Source organism: Caloenas nicobarica, chromosome 3 (genome assembly GCF_036013445.1).
Source record: "Caloenas nicobarica isolate bCalNic1 chromosome 3, bCalNic1.hap1, whole genome shotgun sequence".
Lineage (NCBI taxonomy): Eukaryota > Metazoa > Chordata > Aves > Columbiformes > Columbidae > Caloenas > Caloenas nicobarica.
This window is the reverse complement of record NC_088247.1, coordinates 8,388,288-8,404,843: the sequence shown is the minus strand read 5'-3', so window position 1 is coordinate 8,404,843 and position 16,556 is coordinate 8,388,288. Positions and strand designations below refer to the sequence as shown.

Below are 16,556 nucleotides of genomic sequence, written 5' to 3'. Positions count from 1 at the left end.
TCGCAATACGATCAGTAAATAGAGAAGAAGGCCATTCAAACCCGATAATGTTGTCGATGCCCTTTTCCAGAGCACTAATACGACGCAGCGCAGAAGACTAACGAAAAGACTGGGTAAAACGGAAACTTCTACATTCAAATTCAAGTAATGATGCAGACTGCTCATATTTTTGCAGAAGTGCTGAAGTTGCAGCCGAGTGATTAGAATTGAAAATCACAGCCAACGGAGATCAACAAATTTTCCTCCATTTTGAAATGAACTCCCGTGTTGAGCATCTCCATAATGTTCTTGGTATTTGTAGGTTGCTTTACAGGATATTAAGCCGTAGATCTGTGTCTGCCAACCTCGCACTGAGTCACAAAGACCAGTGTTTATTAAGTTGCTTTGAAGACACAAGCACAACGCAGGGACAAGTGTTGAGGATTAAATCACAGAGGCTCAGAGAGGCACAACTGTACTTCAGCATCTCCTCCCCATGAACAGTGTATGTAAGCAGGTGGTTTACTACATTACAAATAAATCTTAACCTTTTAGTTTTCAAAGCTATCTAAAGCTACAGTCACGCTGCAATAAAACCAGTCTTGGAGTGTGTATTTATTGTTACAAATAATCCTTGCTGAGAACTGTAAGATTGAAGGGGAAAACCCCCTTTCTCCAGCTGTTTTGTAGATCTGACGGCAGTTTTTACAGCCTGTTTCACTGTTCTATTATTGACAAACTACAATCTGCTCACGTAAATCTTCAGGAGCTCATGTAATCTTTCCCTAGATTGTGCAAGAGATTTTCATTAACAACAGAAGCGGCAAATCTGAAACTAAACGGGGAGATATAAACTTATAGACAAAATATCCCCCTATTAGGCAATGAGTTTAGCTTCAGGTCAACTCTAAAGATGGGTAAATAAAATACAGGAGGAGTGTAAAAGTCTTTTAAAGGAAATTTAATATGTCCTAAAGTGTATAAGTTAATAAGAAAGTTTCATTTTTTAAAGGTACACTGATTTTGGCTTTTCAGACTGACTTTGCTGTAAGAGTCCTATAATGTCAAACATATATGACATTTATTATATCAATGAATTGTACTTCAAATATGCGCATTTTACTAGTGGATTCCTTTTGTCCACCTTGCGAGCCTTTCTCAGGATGAGAACCCACAATTTGCCTAAACACACAAGCACATTTCCTAAAGTTCCCAAGTGTGCGAGAAATCCCACTGAAGTAAAATGAAATTAATCCTATATTACACATTCCATTAAATTTCAAATTTTCCTAAATGACAGTCAGCAAGTCCAGCTGAACTCACTCTTATGCAGCAGTATTAGAACATATGTTGTGCATGCTGGGTTTTGTTGTTGTTTTAAATTATAATAGGACAAAGCAACCACAAAAGGTGCAGCAGAAGATGCCCACCCAGGAGTTCTGAGGTTTACACTGCATCAAAACCAGTAAAGGCAGAAAAATTTTCAGCTACCTCATTCAAGTATGCACACATACAGAGCTTTGGTTGAAACATTGCTATTATTATAAAATGGGTGTTACGTCACAGTATTTTAAAAAATTGATACCTCCAACCAACCCCTGTGATTTAGGAAAGAACAGAATTTCATCGCCGGATCCTGCAGAACATGCCCTCCTAATATTTAACTATAGTTGTACTGACAAAAGCAATAACCCAGCTACTTTTGGCTTTCACCCACATTTAGTTGATAGAATTCAGTTAATGCTAAAGTTTTCCCATCCCAGACTCTTATGACTTCTTAAGGCAGAACCACCACCACCTGAGGCACCCAGACCTGCAACCAAAGAGCAACCAACGCTGCAAAAAATCCTGATATTTTTTGTCTGTATACTTCTAAAAATTGACTTCTTTCCCTGTCACTCAGATAAAACCCTTCTCGCTTTCAACCCCCTCCATCCCAGCCACGAAAGCCTTGTCTTTGCAGACCTTCATAAACCCACCTAAATCTCTCGCTTGAATTTAACACAAAACCGCCCACATCATTTTCAAGGCCTCAGCGAGATTCTTAGTCCCCCACCTAATGTATCTTTGACCCCATTCACCCGTTTTTATGTTCTTGATCATATTAAAAGTAAATTCTAGTCCTCACATTTAAACTGCCCCTTCAAAACGACACCTTTTCGCTCTGTGCAAAGGAATGTCCTCTGGGATATGAGAAGAAATTTTGGTTCCAGATCATTAGCACCCATAACATCATTACACAGATTTTTCTTCTATACAGCCAGCCAAGCTTCTAGGAAGAAGGGAAAGCTGAGCAAGGAATCCAACATTTAAAAACAAAACCCACCACCAGTCTGTCTGTCTGTCCTGCCCACTTCTCCCAGTAAAGCTGAGAGACTGGCACAAGTAGGAACGTGTTTGACAGAGCATATTTAATGGCCAAATGTAGAAGTCGGCACCAGATTTCATCAACTAGACTGACTACATTTACTGGGAAGAAAAAGGCACTACTGAGAGAATAACACAGACCTGAGAAGCTGTCATATTAGGCAAGAAAGAGTAAAATTTATCACTGAATCCTCCAAAACAGTTAAACATGATCCAAAAAGGAAAAAGGAGCTACCACAGGGTATAAGTGATGCAAAACTAAAGGTCTAATCGGCAGGAGCTACTGCAATAATGGACTGCTGCTAAAAAAATAAACTGAATCTGGACTCACCTCTCTCTACCTTAATGTCAATATAAGACTGTAAACTAGCCAGAATAGAATCCCACACATTTTATTTTACAGGCAGTGTGACTCATGACACAAAATAGTTTACAGTAACAGCATGGGACAACTATTTACAGAGAAAAACTTCAAGTTAACTTTGTTAAAAAAATTAAGAGTATAGACAATTGCAAGTTAACACCTTAACACCTTTTCAATTTTTCCTTTTAAAACTACTCATCTGAAATCTACCCATTGATACCCAGTCTTTTGGCAGTGTTTGTGCCAGAGGCAGTAGAAATACTATTGTCAGAGGAATCCTGCTTTATAGAACTGACTTTCTGTAACTCAAACTATTATAATACCAATTATTCACACATGAATACACTCACTTGCCTTCTGAATTGCTGAACTCTTCTCACTATAATCTTCACATAACCTCTATAGATTTGCCAAGGGGATCCTCACTTCAGGTCTAGTTTCTTTGTGATTTGCTTCTTTGTAAGTCATTATTCAGAACTTCTAATGGCAATAAATACCTGTTTGACCACGAGTCACGCATAACATTTCACTTGGGTTCACATGAAGTTGGTATCAAAAACAACCCTTTCTCGCTCTGGTCTTTTTTCCCCCTAAGCTGCAGAGTCTCTGCAGACAGCATTTTTTAAAAGTGAGATGTAATACAATGTAATTAATCACTCAGCACAAATTTACTCTAGATTTCGTCAAGCAGCGAGGTTGCTCAATTCTTCCATTCCTATGTTGAGACACTTAAGAATTGGCTGAAACATCCCTAAACTTCAGGCAGACAGCACTTCCCCCAGTGGTGGCCTCCCACGACTAAAAATAAATTCTGCACTTAACTTCAGGAGGAATAGCCCTCTAGGCACAAGTTAAGTAAAATTAAACCTGTGGTAGACTTTCAGAGATTCTGGCCCACTGGCAGGTTCTGCCTTAAGACTCCCAAGTCATGACAACATCTGGTGAAACCAGCACCCTTATCTAGGGGTGCACACCAACCCCATCCAAAGCAGGGTATGGTTCTTGGATATTGAAGAACGGTGATGGTCAAAAAACCCAAAACAATACAAACAAACCAACCAAAAACAAAAACACCACCACAAATCCTTCCCACATTCCTGAAGTGTTTCTGCAAGATCTGGAGGTAACTGTCACTTTTTTGGCAGAAAGCAGATCTCAAAAACACGGGGGAATGGTACAGAAGCTCCAAAATTGAGGTACACACTGTTGCTGTCCCTCAGATCCCTCTGTACAGTGACAGAAGTGCAGACTGTACAGAAATAAAGCTAACAGCTGGAAAAGGAAGCAGATATAACAGGAAGATCCAAAGATTGTCATTCATTAACAAGCAAGTCTGCTTGCCTTAATGTGGAGGAAGTCTAACGAGAAGATGTAGCAGTCAAAGCAGAGATGTTTCCCTTGAAATTTCTGTAGTTTGACTACTCCGGTACATTGAGTGTAGTACAGTATTAGTGGGGACTAACAAGTTCACTTTCTGCTGCAGAAAAGAAGACCCCACCATGCCTCTGCGCTGCTTGAAAGTCCACCAGAGAATGCGAATCCTCTGTCATTAAACGATAAAACTCAAATCCATCAAACAGTAGATTCTCTGTTGTTACCTTTATTTCATGAAGAACTCCTGGGGGTTAAAATCCAAAGGAGATTCTCATGGCAAGCAAGATCACCATGGATCTAGATTTTGTGCCTGCAATATCATCAAGAACCACTTGAAGCAAGGCATCTGTTTCAAGTTTTTCTTCCGTGATCAAAACCCTACGCCTCTTTCTGATGTCTTGTGTGTAAAGTAACTCAAAAGCCTTGAGAAAGCACTTACTACCAGCAATTTACACTCTCTTGTGCCGCATCCAGGATACCTGTATCTCTGCTACAGTAATTTAGCTGCTTCCAGTAGCTCCACATTCCTTACCAAGGGGCACTGAACAGTCCACTTGAAAGTCTCTGGAGTTTTCAGTCACCAAGTCCCAAACTGCAGTCAGAGATAAGCAGCACGAAAGAACAGAGGCACAGTTCCACAATGGCTTAAAAAGCAAAACGAGGTGCCAGCTTCCACTAACAGACAAAGCCATGTCTCTCTCCAAAGCCAGCTATAGCATTTTCACCACCTCATTTCTGCCAGCACTAATGTTCCTGCAGTAAAACAGATAAGGGAACTAAATCTGTCTGCAACGTTACATATATGTATATATATTTTTTTTTTTCCTGGGTGGTTGTCAACATCTTCGGTTCCCCAACTGAGCTTTCCAACTCACAAACGATGGTGCTGGCACAGGGGAGATGGTGGAAATACGCAGCCAGCGAAAAGGCAAGACAGCACCTTTCGTAGTAACCTGCAGTTCGACCAGCTTGAAGTAACTGTGGAAATAGCCCCTAGAAGACGTATCATTTTCTTCACCTAGACAGAAGGCACTTAAGGCACAGACCTGACAAATACATTTAGAAAAATGTACACAACAACTTAACATATATAGCATATATAACTTAAGTTATATAAACAACTCCTTGAAGAACGTGGGCACTTGTACCCAAACAGAAGTCAAGTTCCAGAAGACAAGATGAAGCATGTTTTTAAAAAAAAAAAAAAAAAAAAAAAAAAATCTTGCCTGCAGTATCCCCAGCATTTTCTCCCCTCAGTCAACTGCTTTCCCTGCCATCCCCTATAACGCTCTCAACAAAAGCTCTTCCCAATATTTCTCACAAAACTCCCCCAGTATCTGCTGTTCCTCCCCACCTTGGCTGAACAGGTTAATGGATTTACCACATCTGGCCAGCACACCATTTTAACCCATCAGTTAACAAGGGCAGGCAGAACAGGGGAGATTCAGGCTAGACAGAATTACGGAATCACAGAATGTCCTGAGCTGGAAGGACCCACAAGGATCATCGAGTCCAGCTCCTGTCCCTGCACAGGACAACCCCACAGTTCACACCGTGTGTCTGAGGACGTTGTCCAGTCTCTTCTTGAACACTGTCAGGTTGGGGCCGGGACACCTCCCTGGGGAGCCTGTTCCAGTGTCCAGCACCCTCTGGGGGAAGACCCTTTTCCTCATGTCCAACCTGACCCTCCCCTGGCACATCTTCCTGCCGTTCCCTCGGGTTCTGTCACTGGTCACTAAAGAGAAGAGGTTGGCGCCTGTCCCTCCTCCTCCCCTTGTGAGGAAGCTGTGGACCATGATGAAACATTTTTTTTTTTTTTACACTAAGGGTGGTGAAACACAGGCCCAGGTTGCCCAGAGAGGTGGTGGATGCCCCATCCCTGGACACATCCCAGGCCAGGCTGGACGGGGCTCTGAGCAACCTGAGCTGGTGCAGATGTCCCTGCTCATGGCAGGGGTGGCACTGGATGAGCTTTGAAGGTCCCTTCCAACCCAAACTATTCTATGATTCTAACAGGTAACTACCATTTTCAATCTATAGCCTTTTGCTTCAGCAGATGCGTAGATTTATCCAGCTAACCATTTTCACAAAACCTGCAGAAATCTTATCTTTCAGCCCTCAACTCCTGTCAAATCTGCCTGAGCCTGGCGAAATGATTCAGAAGTTATTAGGGGAGCTGAGATGGACACACAGGTGGTATTTTCTTGGGAAACCAAGCTAAAAGTACCATTTACATGAAACCAGAGCAATTATATTAGTAAGGTACCTGACAAGACAGTCACAGAGAAAAATGAAAGAGAAAAAATGAAGTCAAAAGACGCAATCAGATTAATTCCAGCTGTGGAGAACAGTTTTAGTCTTTCCACCTCTATAGATGTGCTAATTTTCCCTCTGCTAGGGAGCTCTTTGCAATAGCAACTATTACAGCTATTTACATTTTTGGTACATTCAGATGGCTCTTGGGGACTACTGAACGACATCTTCCCTGCTGCAAGAGAGCCACGAGCAAACACGAGGTTCTTCTGCAGCTTCACAACCTGAGAAGATGTTCCTGCTCTAATTAAAATGACATTCAATAGAGTTTACAGCATTCAGTTATATCACATAACTGAAAGGCTCAAGGCTGCCCGTCGGTTTCTGTGTCAAGAAGGCAAAATTCTTAAAAAACACAAAGAAAACTGAGGTTAAGAAATTTGTAATAATCACAAGAGCACCAACAGCTTCTGCAGACAAAACCTTGACACCAAGTCTTTAGACCATTTAAAGCAAATATTGCCACATTTTTCAAAGGGAAGAAGGAATAAGATATATCTAAAAGCTCAGAAAACTATTACATTGCTTGTGTGTACCACTTAAGGGAAAAAAATATTTTAGAAGAACTCATTAAAAAAAACTTTTTCTAAAAAGTCTCTCTTTTTACCATGTTTATAAGAAAGGTGGTGATAATGCTTTCAGGAAAACCTCCTTAAGAGAGGCTGAGCAATCTTGCGTTACTGAGTTAGAAAGGAGGTGAAAAACAAGAGAATATTTTAAAAGTCACTGATTAAGTAAATTGTAGGACCCTCGCTGCCCCCCATCAGAGAAAAACAACATTGGGTTAATTCAAGAGGCAGGTATTTAATAGTGATGGACGGAGATTTCTTTGCCACTAGGTATCACTGAATTCAAAAGCTTGATGGGATCCCAAAAAAGAACCGGCAGTCAGGATTTATTGCAACTCCCACAAATTCACTAAACGGCATTTTAAATTAGAATTACAAAGCCTACAGGTTCTAAAAGAACTGTTAACAACTCAAAATCAGCCAAGTTGGTATTTCCTTCAAAACCAGGCATGAAAAAAAAATTCTCAAATGTTTGCAACTTTCTTTTAAAGCATCTGGTTGAAGCCAGAGTCAGACACAGGAGGTGGAACTACTCCCATCCCAGATGCTAAATACTACACTACCCAGAACAAAATGATAAAGAAATAAAGAGCCAGTTGTCTCAGCTCTGAATAAACATGTCCTTAAAATCCAGAAAAATCACTTTTAATGATGTTCATGAAGTTACAGTACTTGCCTCTGTCTCAAGTGAGAATCAAGTCAAGTCAAATCTCTTTTCTGGAGAGCAGGAGGAGAAAATAGAACAGTAGCAAGTGTAGGATTTGTGACAAAACATCAGCAGCTATTAGGATTTTAACGTTAGCATCTGGATGACTGTTAATACGCCAGTATCCAAATTCTGAATCCAAATTCAGAACTAGTCCAAAAGGCAGAAAACAGTTAAAATAATCAAAACCATGTGGCATCTGGTCTGCCATGTCCTTTGACATGGCATTAAACGCCTGAAGTACAGCAAACACTGACACCACTTCAGGACAGGTCAAAGGAAAGAGACTAAATGGATGAAAATCAGACAAAGATGGAGAATAAAATAGCTTCTGAGAAAGATTATAAACAAAAGACCTTTTCTTTCTAAAAGTATTTTTTTTAAATACTCCTGCCAAAACCTCCTTTCCGTCATAAAGCAGAAACACATACGATAGCAAAGATCACCATTTAGAAAAAAAAATAACCAACAAACTACCACAGAAAAAGGTACAACAAAACATTATTACTTTAGGAACTAGATTTTCTGCAGCAGCTTTTATACCCTTGCTTAATCTCCTTACAGTTCTTTCTATAGACACCACTAATCACTTCAATTATTGGGAAAAGTTAGCAGTGTGTTTACTTCATGTTTCATAAAATGACTTTTGTACAAAACTTGTATTTTTAACACTTCACATAAACAAAATATTTTAATATTTTTATTTGCTCCAAATGCCATTTTCACAGCTATCATATTTAGCATCTGGCATAAAAGACATCTTCCCTATGAAGAAAGCATAAAATCTGCAGTCTATCACTACAATATATTATTGTTAACTGAAAAAAAAGATAAGAATGTAAACCCAAATCTTCCCTATACGGTTTATTTATATGTAACATTAAAGGAAGCAACTGCAAGACTGTGAAATAATATGCAACATACTCCATCTACTGGCAAAATAGAGCAGTAGGACAGATTTTTACTATACAGCATCTCAATAATTAAAGAGATGCTAATGTTCTATGCACTAATGTGTGCCTAAACCACTTAGCAATGGTTAGTTTACCAGACACACCAAACTGTACATTGCTGGGAGTTTCCTTTTCCACACACATATATACAAAGGTGAAACGAGACCCTTTATTGGTGCCCAGCGACAAGAGGTAATGGGCACAGATACGTAAGATATTCGATTCAAAATTAAGAAAAAAATTACTGTGAGAGCAGCCAAGCACTAGAAGAGGTTGTCCAGGCACATTGTGGATTCTCCGTTCTTGGAAATATTCCCAACACAACCAGACACAGCCTGAAGCAACCAGCTCTGAGCAGAGGAGGGAGACGAGAAGATCTCCAGAGGTCCCTTCCAACCAGAGCAATTTTGTGATTCTGTGATCATACAACTACATATATCAGGCTTTTGACCTATGTCCCGTTCTACGTTCCCACCAGAACACTTGCACTTTTCCCAAAACACACAGCCAATATGGAAATTTTTTAAATTATCGGTGGCAGAACTTGCCCAAATGTGTTTTCAGCAACTTCTAGTAATGCAATACTTTTAAAACTCATCTATACTATATATTCCACACAATCCACTGCAGGTGCACATTCAGCAAGGGACATGGGAGTTGCTGATTAAATCTAACTCAGGGATGTGTATCGCCGTGCCTTCAAAGAGAACAACTGGTTTGTGCCACACTTCTGGTAGCCCACCTGGCCTAATAAAATACAAAAAAAAAAAAAAAAACTAAAACACATTAGAAAACTTAAATCACAAAATAATAGGCAACTGAAAAACCAGATGAAGCTTCATACAAAATACATAACCTCAGAAAACAAACCAATACATGATGAGGCAACTCTTGTTCTCTCTGTACTGGCCCTGACCAGTAAACAGGGCTTTAAACTGGGGAAGGCTCCTGCACTGCCTGGAGTTCACTCTGTTTCAAGAGAAGATGCTTGACAATAATTTCCTTTAGGGTTCTCAAGTGTCTCATCTGAACAGACCTTTCTGCAGCTATCTTCTAAAAATACTGTAAGCAAAGCTCCTAAAAAATAATTTAATCAGGAAAATAATCATAGAGTCATTTAGGTTGGAAAAGACCTTTAAGATGTTTTGATTTTATTAATATGTAATATTTTTTTTTCCTTAGATTTTTCTAAGGAAAAAGATTAATTCAAGTTCAAACAGCAGAAAAACTGGAAGATTTTCAGAATTATTAACTGGAAAGTACAGTTTTTAATCCTGCGTAATTAAAATACATGAATCATTGTCCTTTTTACTCTGCTGATGTAATACATTTTAGTCTTAAAAAAAAAAATCTTGGTTCTTGACCATAAAAAAATTTGCATTCTACCTCTAAAATTATCTCTGTTCAGAAATCCCTTCACTAAACTTGGTTCTTTCATTTATACAATCCCAATTCACCATATATTTTAATTTGCTGCTATTCAAGCTCCCTACAATATGCTCGGTTCTGCTTTCACCTACTCAAAAGCTCCTTCCTCCAAACACCCATCCAAGTCTGTATCTCCTCCTAGTTTCCAGTCTCTCCTGTGCTTACCACATCAATGTCTAAGTGTGTCCATGGACTACTTGAATTTCTTCTGCAGATTTCTGCCTGCTCATCAATTCCTGGTTCGATTGCTTGATGCATCACATCCCCTCTGGACTTGCTACCTTGCCCAGACTCAGCCTTAAAAGGCGGATTTTCATTTGATCATAGTCCCAAACACCACCAAGCCTCAAATTTTCTAGCCTTCCAACCTAAATCGCCCAAATACCAGCAGGAATGGTGCCTTAACACTAACGTTTTTTGGTTTTGGCCACACAGAAACATTGACAGTTTCCCTCAGCCCATGGCTCTAGTCTTCCAACAACGGCCACCGCATCCCCAACGTGACGTGGAGAGGACAGCAGAGGTACCAGAGCTTCTGTTTATATAATACAAGTCACCAGTAATGGGTCGCTCTCTTCCCAAGAGATGTCCAGCTTGGACGTCTAAAAACCCGCCGTCTGCTGCACCGCACGCAGAGCCAGGGAAGTGCTCTGTAGATCAGGCAGAGTGAGAATTTCCATCCTGGGTTTCATAGGAAACTAAAAAAAAAATTGCAAATTCTTTCCCTCCTCTCTGTGTTTCTGCACAAGCTGCCAAATGAATAAAGAGCAGCTCGGATCCACATCATCCATTTATTATGTAACGATTTATTCCAGCCATAACTCTGTACAATTGACTTTAATTCCTTTAACAGAAGAAATTACAGCTTCAGGAAATAAAACCACACACCTCTAATTAATTAAACTATTTGACATCAACACTATCATTCATATATAAACAATGTTCATCTCTGGACAGTTACCGCTGTGCCTTGAAAACTCTTTCTCATCAAGGAAAAGCACCATGAAGGAGAGCACAAACACCAGTGAAATCTGTCAGCTCTAATCTATCAGTTTGCCTACTAAGCAATAATTGATAATGCTATTAATAATATATCGATAATGGATCCCACATCTTCAGCAGGAAAGCCGTGCACAACTATCGGTATATCCCTCACACTCCCTTTCTCTTGTAGTCTTTATTTTGTTTATAATAAAAAATTGTTGTGTATTTACCTGTTCTAATCTACTTACCTCTTAAAAATAATTAGCGGTGCCTCTGGTTACCTCAGCACAGTTAAACAGTCACTCCTCACAAATCTAGAGATTTTGATCAGTTGGACTAATCCCGTAGGCTACAGTGAGAGTATATTAACATCCTCCAATAACGGGTTCTGACTACTGAAAACCAGATGCCGTAAAGGAAAATAGTTAAATGTGTCATCTCTTTTCTAACTTTTTGTGTGATGCTCTAGGTATTGAAGATAGGAGATGAATAACTATAGCGCATGTGAGAGAGTATGAAGCAGCATGTAGGTGTATTTACCTGTGAATACACACACAGAGTAAACAAATCTTTACACTTAAGCAGATAAAAGCGATATTCTCATTGGATCAGAGTCATACTGAAAATACTCTTTTACAAAGAAAAAAGTAATATGAGTATTACATTTTAAAAAGTTTATCACAAAACCAGAAATCCTGCTTCTTTACAACTTCTTGTGCAGAGATTTCATAGAGTCATTCCTAAAATTTCATGTGTTTCCTGCCTAAAACTACTTCTGGAAATAATAAGTAAACAGTAGTAGAGACACCTTTTAAATGTTTGCCAGTGGAAGCACCTCTGATTTTGCACACTTATCACCCAAGGTACTCACATGCACATTTATTCGCAGAGTTGGGCCACACCGCCATTGTGGGCTTGGTTTTGTTCCGAAAAGCCTCTTCAACTCTGGCTTCTGTCTTCCGTACAGTGGAACCGTGAGGATTTATTTGTTCTGCTGTTACTGATAAGCCTGCGTACAGAAGATAACCATACCTATTTAAATAAACCAAGCAGCATAAAACTATTGAATTTTAAAAGAAATGTAGAATACCATGCTGCAATCGGAACACATCAATTAATATTTAGTTGGACATTCAAAACAAAGATTAGAATCAAGAATATTTGTTTTCTACTGACAAAATAACTTACTGGTTACATGGTCTTAAAACTGCCAGCTCTGATGGCTTAGAAAAATATGACTCACTCTCACACTTGGGTCCCCAAAGATTGCATTCTTCTATCTGTATTTCCTCTGTAAAGCAAATTCTTATTGACAGTTTCATTTTTTTTTCTAATTTTAAACAGATGATTTAAAATAAGTGGCAATTCATAATGCCATCGCACACCACATCAAAAAGAATATCTGGCTTGTACCATGATCTATGTTATGGAAAACGGATCCATCTCAGAGTCAATATGATGGGATTCTGCTTTTAACAGAAAGTCTGGTTTGCTTTCTGTAATGTAAGTTCATCTCATAGCTTCTACTATTTCAAACAGTTTTTAATTAAATTCAAAAACTGAAAACTTTCATATTGGTTAAGCACATCTTAAAGCCATTAGCAAATCTCTGAATTTTCATATTTGTGAATTAGAGTTTCCCATCCATCCACTAAGCGTCTTCAAAATGTCTTATCGTGTCTCCAGTAGCAACGAGAGCCAAGTGACCAAGATCTGACAAGCAGCTCTAAAACTGATGGATGCAGAAGTTAAAAGATTCAGAAAGAAACTCTCACCTCACAGTTAAAAGCTACAGCATAAGTTTCTAGGCATGATTATGTATATTTTAAACTGCATATCAAACATTTTATTACTTGAAACATTCACCACTTCCACCTTGTTAGCTGTTCATTTTAACAAGAAGCTGCAAATTTCAATAATCTAGTATTTTTTTTAATTTACCAACTTAGAACTTGTTATTCTTAGGTTTACAGTCTTTCAATAACAGTACCTCATTTCAGTAACAAAAGATCAATAAATTCTAGTTTAACTTCTAGATACTATCATAATTTTGCCATTCAGTTTATCACTCTCTTAGACTGCAGCACCTCTTTTGAGATTGGTCACCAGCCTCAGTACTAAATAAAAAAGGCAGATCTATCAAAAAACCAGAAAAGTTGTGGAAAAAGAAAGTGATGCAGATAATACCTTCCATTTTAAAACTATGTAAGATTGCTAACTAACCTGCCAAGAGAATTGTGAAGAAAATGGATAGGGAGCTTTTCAGCCTTAACTCTCATCTTCAGTATCCTGGAAATAAATTAAGAGCTAATACGCGGCACAATTCAGAAAAATCAATGACTTTTCAACTGGGTGAAGATTAAAAAGCCTACAGTATGTGTCCCTTGCCTTCCACACTCCTCTGGGATTCCAGACAGAAACACTGGATAACATTTCCAGAGAACCTATTAGAAGCCTCATGCAGATCAGCTTGCTCAATTCCATCCACATCTCATGTTGGAATCTCTCCAAACGTAACCAAGAAAATGTTGGCCAAAATCTAACCGAGTACAGCGCACGTTGCTTTTGTCAGAAGGCAAATTTCCTTTCTGATGGCAACAGCCACCCAACTCTTGATCCAATCTGTGACTGAAACACTCCCCTGACCTCCTCTGAGAAGGTATTAATACAAGTTTTATATTCAGTCCAAGAACCGCTAGTAGCCTTGCATGATAAACCTGGACTTTTTTTCCTTCTGCCCATAGTCCACTGTTTGCATTATTGCCCTTCTTTCACAAGAGTCCTGTTGTCAAGCTAAGAATTTTAATGCTGCTAAGGCCTGAAGGTAGGATCCTCTGTCAAGCTGAGTCCAGACATACCCTGTTTCCCTGAAAATAAGACCTACCCTGAAAATAAGTCCTAGCAGACATTTTCAGGATTTTTGAGGACACTCAAAATATATGCCCTACTCCAAAAATAAGCCCTAGTTATGGTTCATTAAAAAGTCAATTTAAATAGTGTCTAGGTAGCTACACATATAAAAAAGTAAGCATCTTTTGGAGTAAGAATTGTGTAAGACCCTGTCTTATTTTCGGAGAAACAGGGTACGTGCAGAGAAATGTGGACACCAAGTGGCGTTTCTTCCCCATCAGACTTTATACACCCTAGTCCAGCGCTTTGAAAGGACGATGAAAACAGAAGCTCAGGGCACTTGGAGCTGAACAAAAGCCTGCTGTGCATCATGTGATGAAGCCCACTTGCTGTGACTTCAGTATGGACATTCATTTAAGGTCTTGCTTGGACATCTCCTGTTGATATTAAAAAGAAGTACTTATGGGTTCAATCCTCCACCACTTTATCTCATCCACTGGTGAGATAACAAGGCTGGCTGCCCCACTCCGCGGGATTTCATCGGGAAGCTCCACTGAGGAAAACAGTCCAGTATAAGCAACCACTCTTGCATTTAGGTGACCAGTTGCACAAAGCTTTTAGACAGCAAAAGGAATAGTTTACACAGTTTTCCTCAAGTACCTCCTCATTGAAACATTCTATTATTTCAAAATATACTCTTATGAAGCAGAGGGGAGGATGGAAGATCTGGGGGTTACTTCTACACCTGACCATCTGGTCATCAATCCAAAGAAGAAACCAGAAATCCCTTAATAACCTTGTGGATATCCAATCAAAACAAGAAAATGCAAGTATATGCCTTTGTCATCCCTTTTCCAAAATGTTGCAAAACAGGGTACATGTCAAAGTCTAGACCAGCAGATGGATGGTGATTTTGCTGCTCTGCTGTCCTGCTGAGCATATTCTGCAGAACAAAATGGGAGTAATGGCAAGGTTGGTCAGCACTCACATCCCTTCCGTCCATTACCAGTGCCAAGACTATGGGCCTGAAGCCCCATCTTCTTGATGTTCTACATCACAATCTTCGATAACTCCCGATCCAGGGATAGAATGATCCCCTGTGACTGCCTTAAAGCATGAGGTTTCCTCACCTTTCAAGAGCCTGATAAATTTATCTTCATTCATAACCAGTTAAATCTAGAACAGCTTCTTCCACGCATTCCAAATCTTCTGTCCTTTCTAATCCAGTTAAGTGATCCCAGCTCTCCACACTCTGCAGCTGGACAAACTGCAGAGGACGTTTGTTCTTGAAACCACCACAATGTGGTCCAAAAGCACGAGCATCGCTGAAATATGACTTGCGGGTATCTGTGACACCGTAACAGTTTCCACACCAATGCGTAGAATGCACTTCGAAATCCGTCCGTCGCTGTACGTGACCTGTTGTCACTCACAAACAACTGGTACTGCAAGTTACCTATATCTGAGGGTCCGCTAACCAGCATCTGACACCAACAGTATCTTCTTTTTCTAACAAGTTCATTGCGTGACACCATCAACCTTAATTATGACTTCTGAAAACCCACCTCTTTCAGAGGCTGCAGGTTTTGGCCCCCAGAAATAGCTGTTACTTGGTCACTGCCACAAAGAGATGGGCAGCGTTCCAGTTGGCTCTTGCAAGGAGGGATTTAGAAGCTACCCAGTCACTCTGTAACAAAAAGCTCTTACAAACTGTTGCTTTAACCTCAGAAGCAAGAACCTTTAACAATCGTGGGGGACTCATAATGGATAATTAACTGAGCACAGCTCTCAGCGTGGCACTAAGGCCAGAATTGTGAATATTCTTATACTTCTACTAGAAAAGTACAAAGGAGAAATGAAGGCATTATGTTAGTTCTATTTTACCACCACAGTGAATTACAATTGGTTCTCTTATCCACAATTCAAGACACACATTAGAAGCTTGTAGAGAAATAGACAAAAAAAAAAGCATGACTGAATGGGAAAATAAAAGGAACTGTATCTGTTTAAACCTGAAGAAGAGAAAGCCTATAGATGCTTGCATAGTTAAAAGAAATTTATTAATAAAGGTCTTCAATCTACTGATTGAAGTATTTCAAGAACCAGCAGCTATGACTTAAGACCAGCCAAATTCAACCTAGAAATCGAATCATGCAGGTTTTTTTTTCAAAAGCAGGAAACAACTTGCCAAGGCAGAGGTGGAATTACTGAAATCATCAATCCCTAAATCAGCACGAAATTTTGTTCTAATGTTATAGTTCAGTGATTTTCAATTTTTTTCAATTTTCGGAACTTTAAAAACTTCCCATGGAGGTACAGAATCCTTCACGTGAACAGAGCGCTACTGGGAATACATTTGGGCTTCTGTTTACCTTTGGTGGTCACTTCAGAAGCTGTGGGCAGACTTGGAGGTCTATGGACTCCAAGCTGAAAACAACTGCATTAATTTAAACAAAAACTAAGTCAGTGATGTCCTCCAATGTGGGGGGCTATATTTCCTGATTCTGGACTGTTAGATAGTCAGTCTCCCACTCCCCTCCATGTGGATGTAATATTGTTTCTTAATACAAAAAAATTAACTGATTATCACCCAAAGTACACTGTACACATACCAGGCTGAACCAAAAATCCACCGTTTTAAATGCCATTCTCCCTAATCGTAATTGTAT

At 39.5% G+C, this 16,556-nt stretch overlaps 1 protein-coding gene across 2 annotated transcripts in view; it reads right to left on the bottom strand.

Moving 5' to 3' along the window:
* The window catches only part of ATAD2B (ATPase family AAA domain containing 2B), an 85,449-nt gene that overhangs the window by 10,312 nt on the left and 58,581 nt on the right, over positions 1-16,556 (bottom strand). For both annotated transcript variants that reach the window (XM_065631446.1, XM_065631447.1), the window contains exon 24: positions 11,909-12,046. In XM_065631446.1, the coding sequence (XP_065487518.1) occupies positions 11,909-12,046 (138 nt within the window). The remainder of the gene's footprint in view (positions 1-11,908; positions 12,047-16,556) is intronic.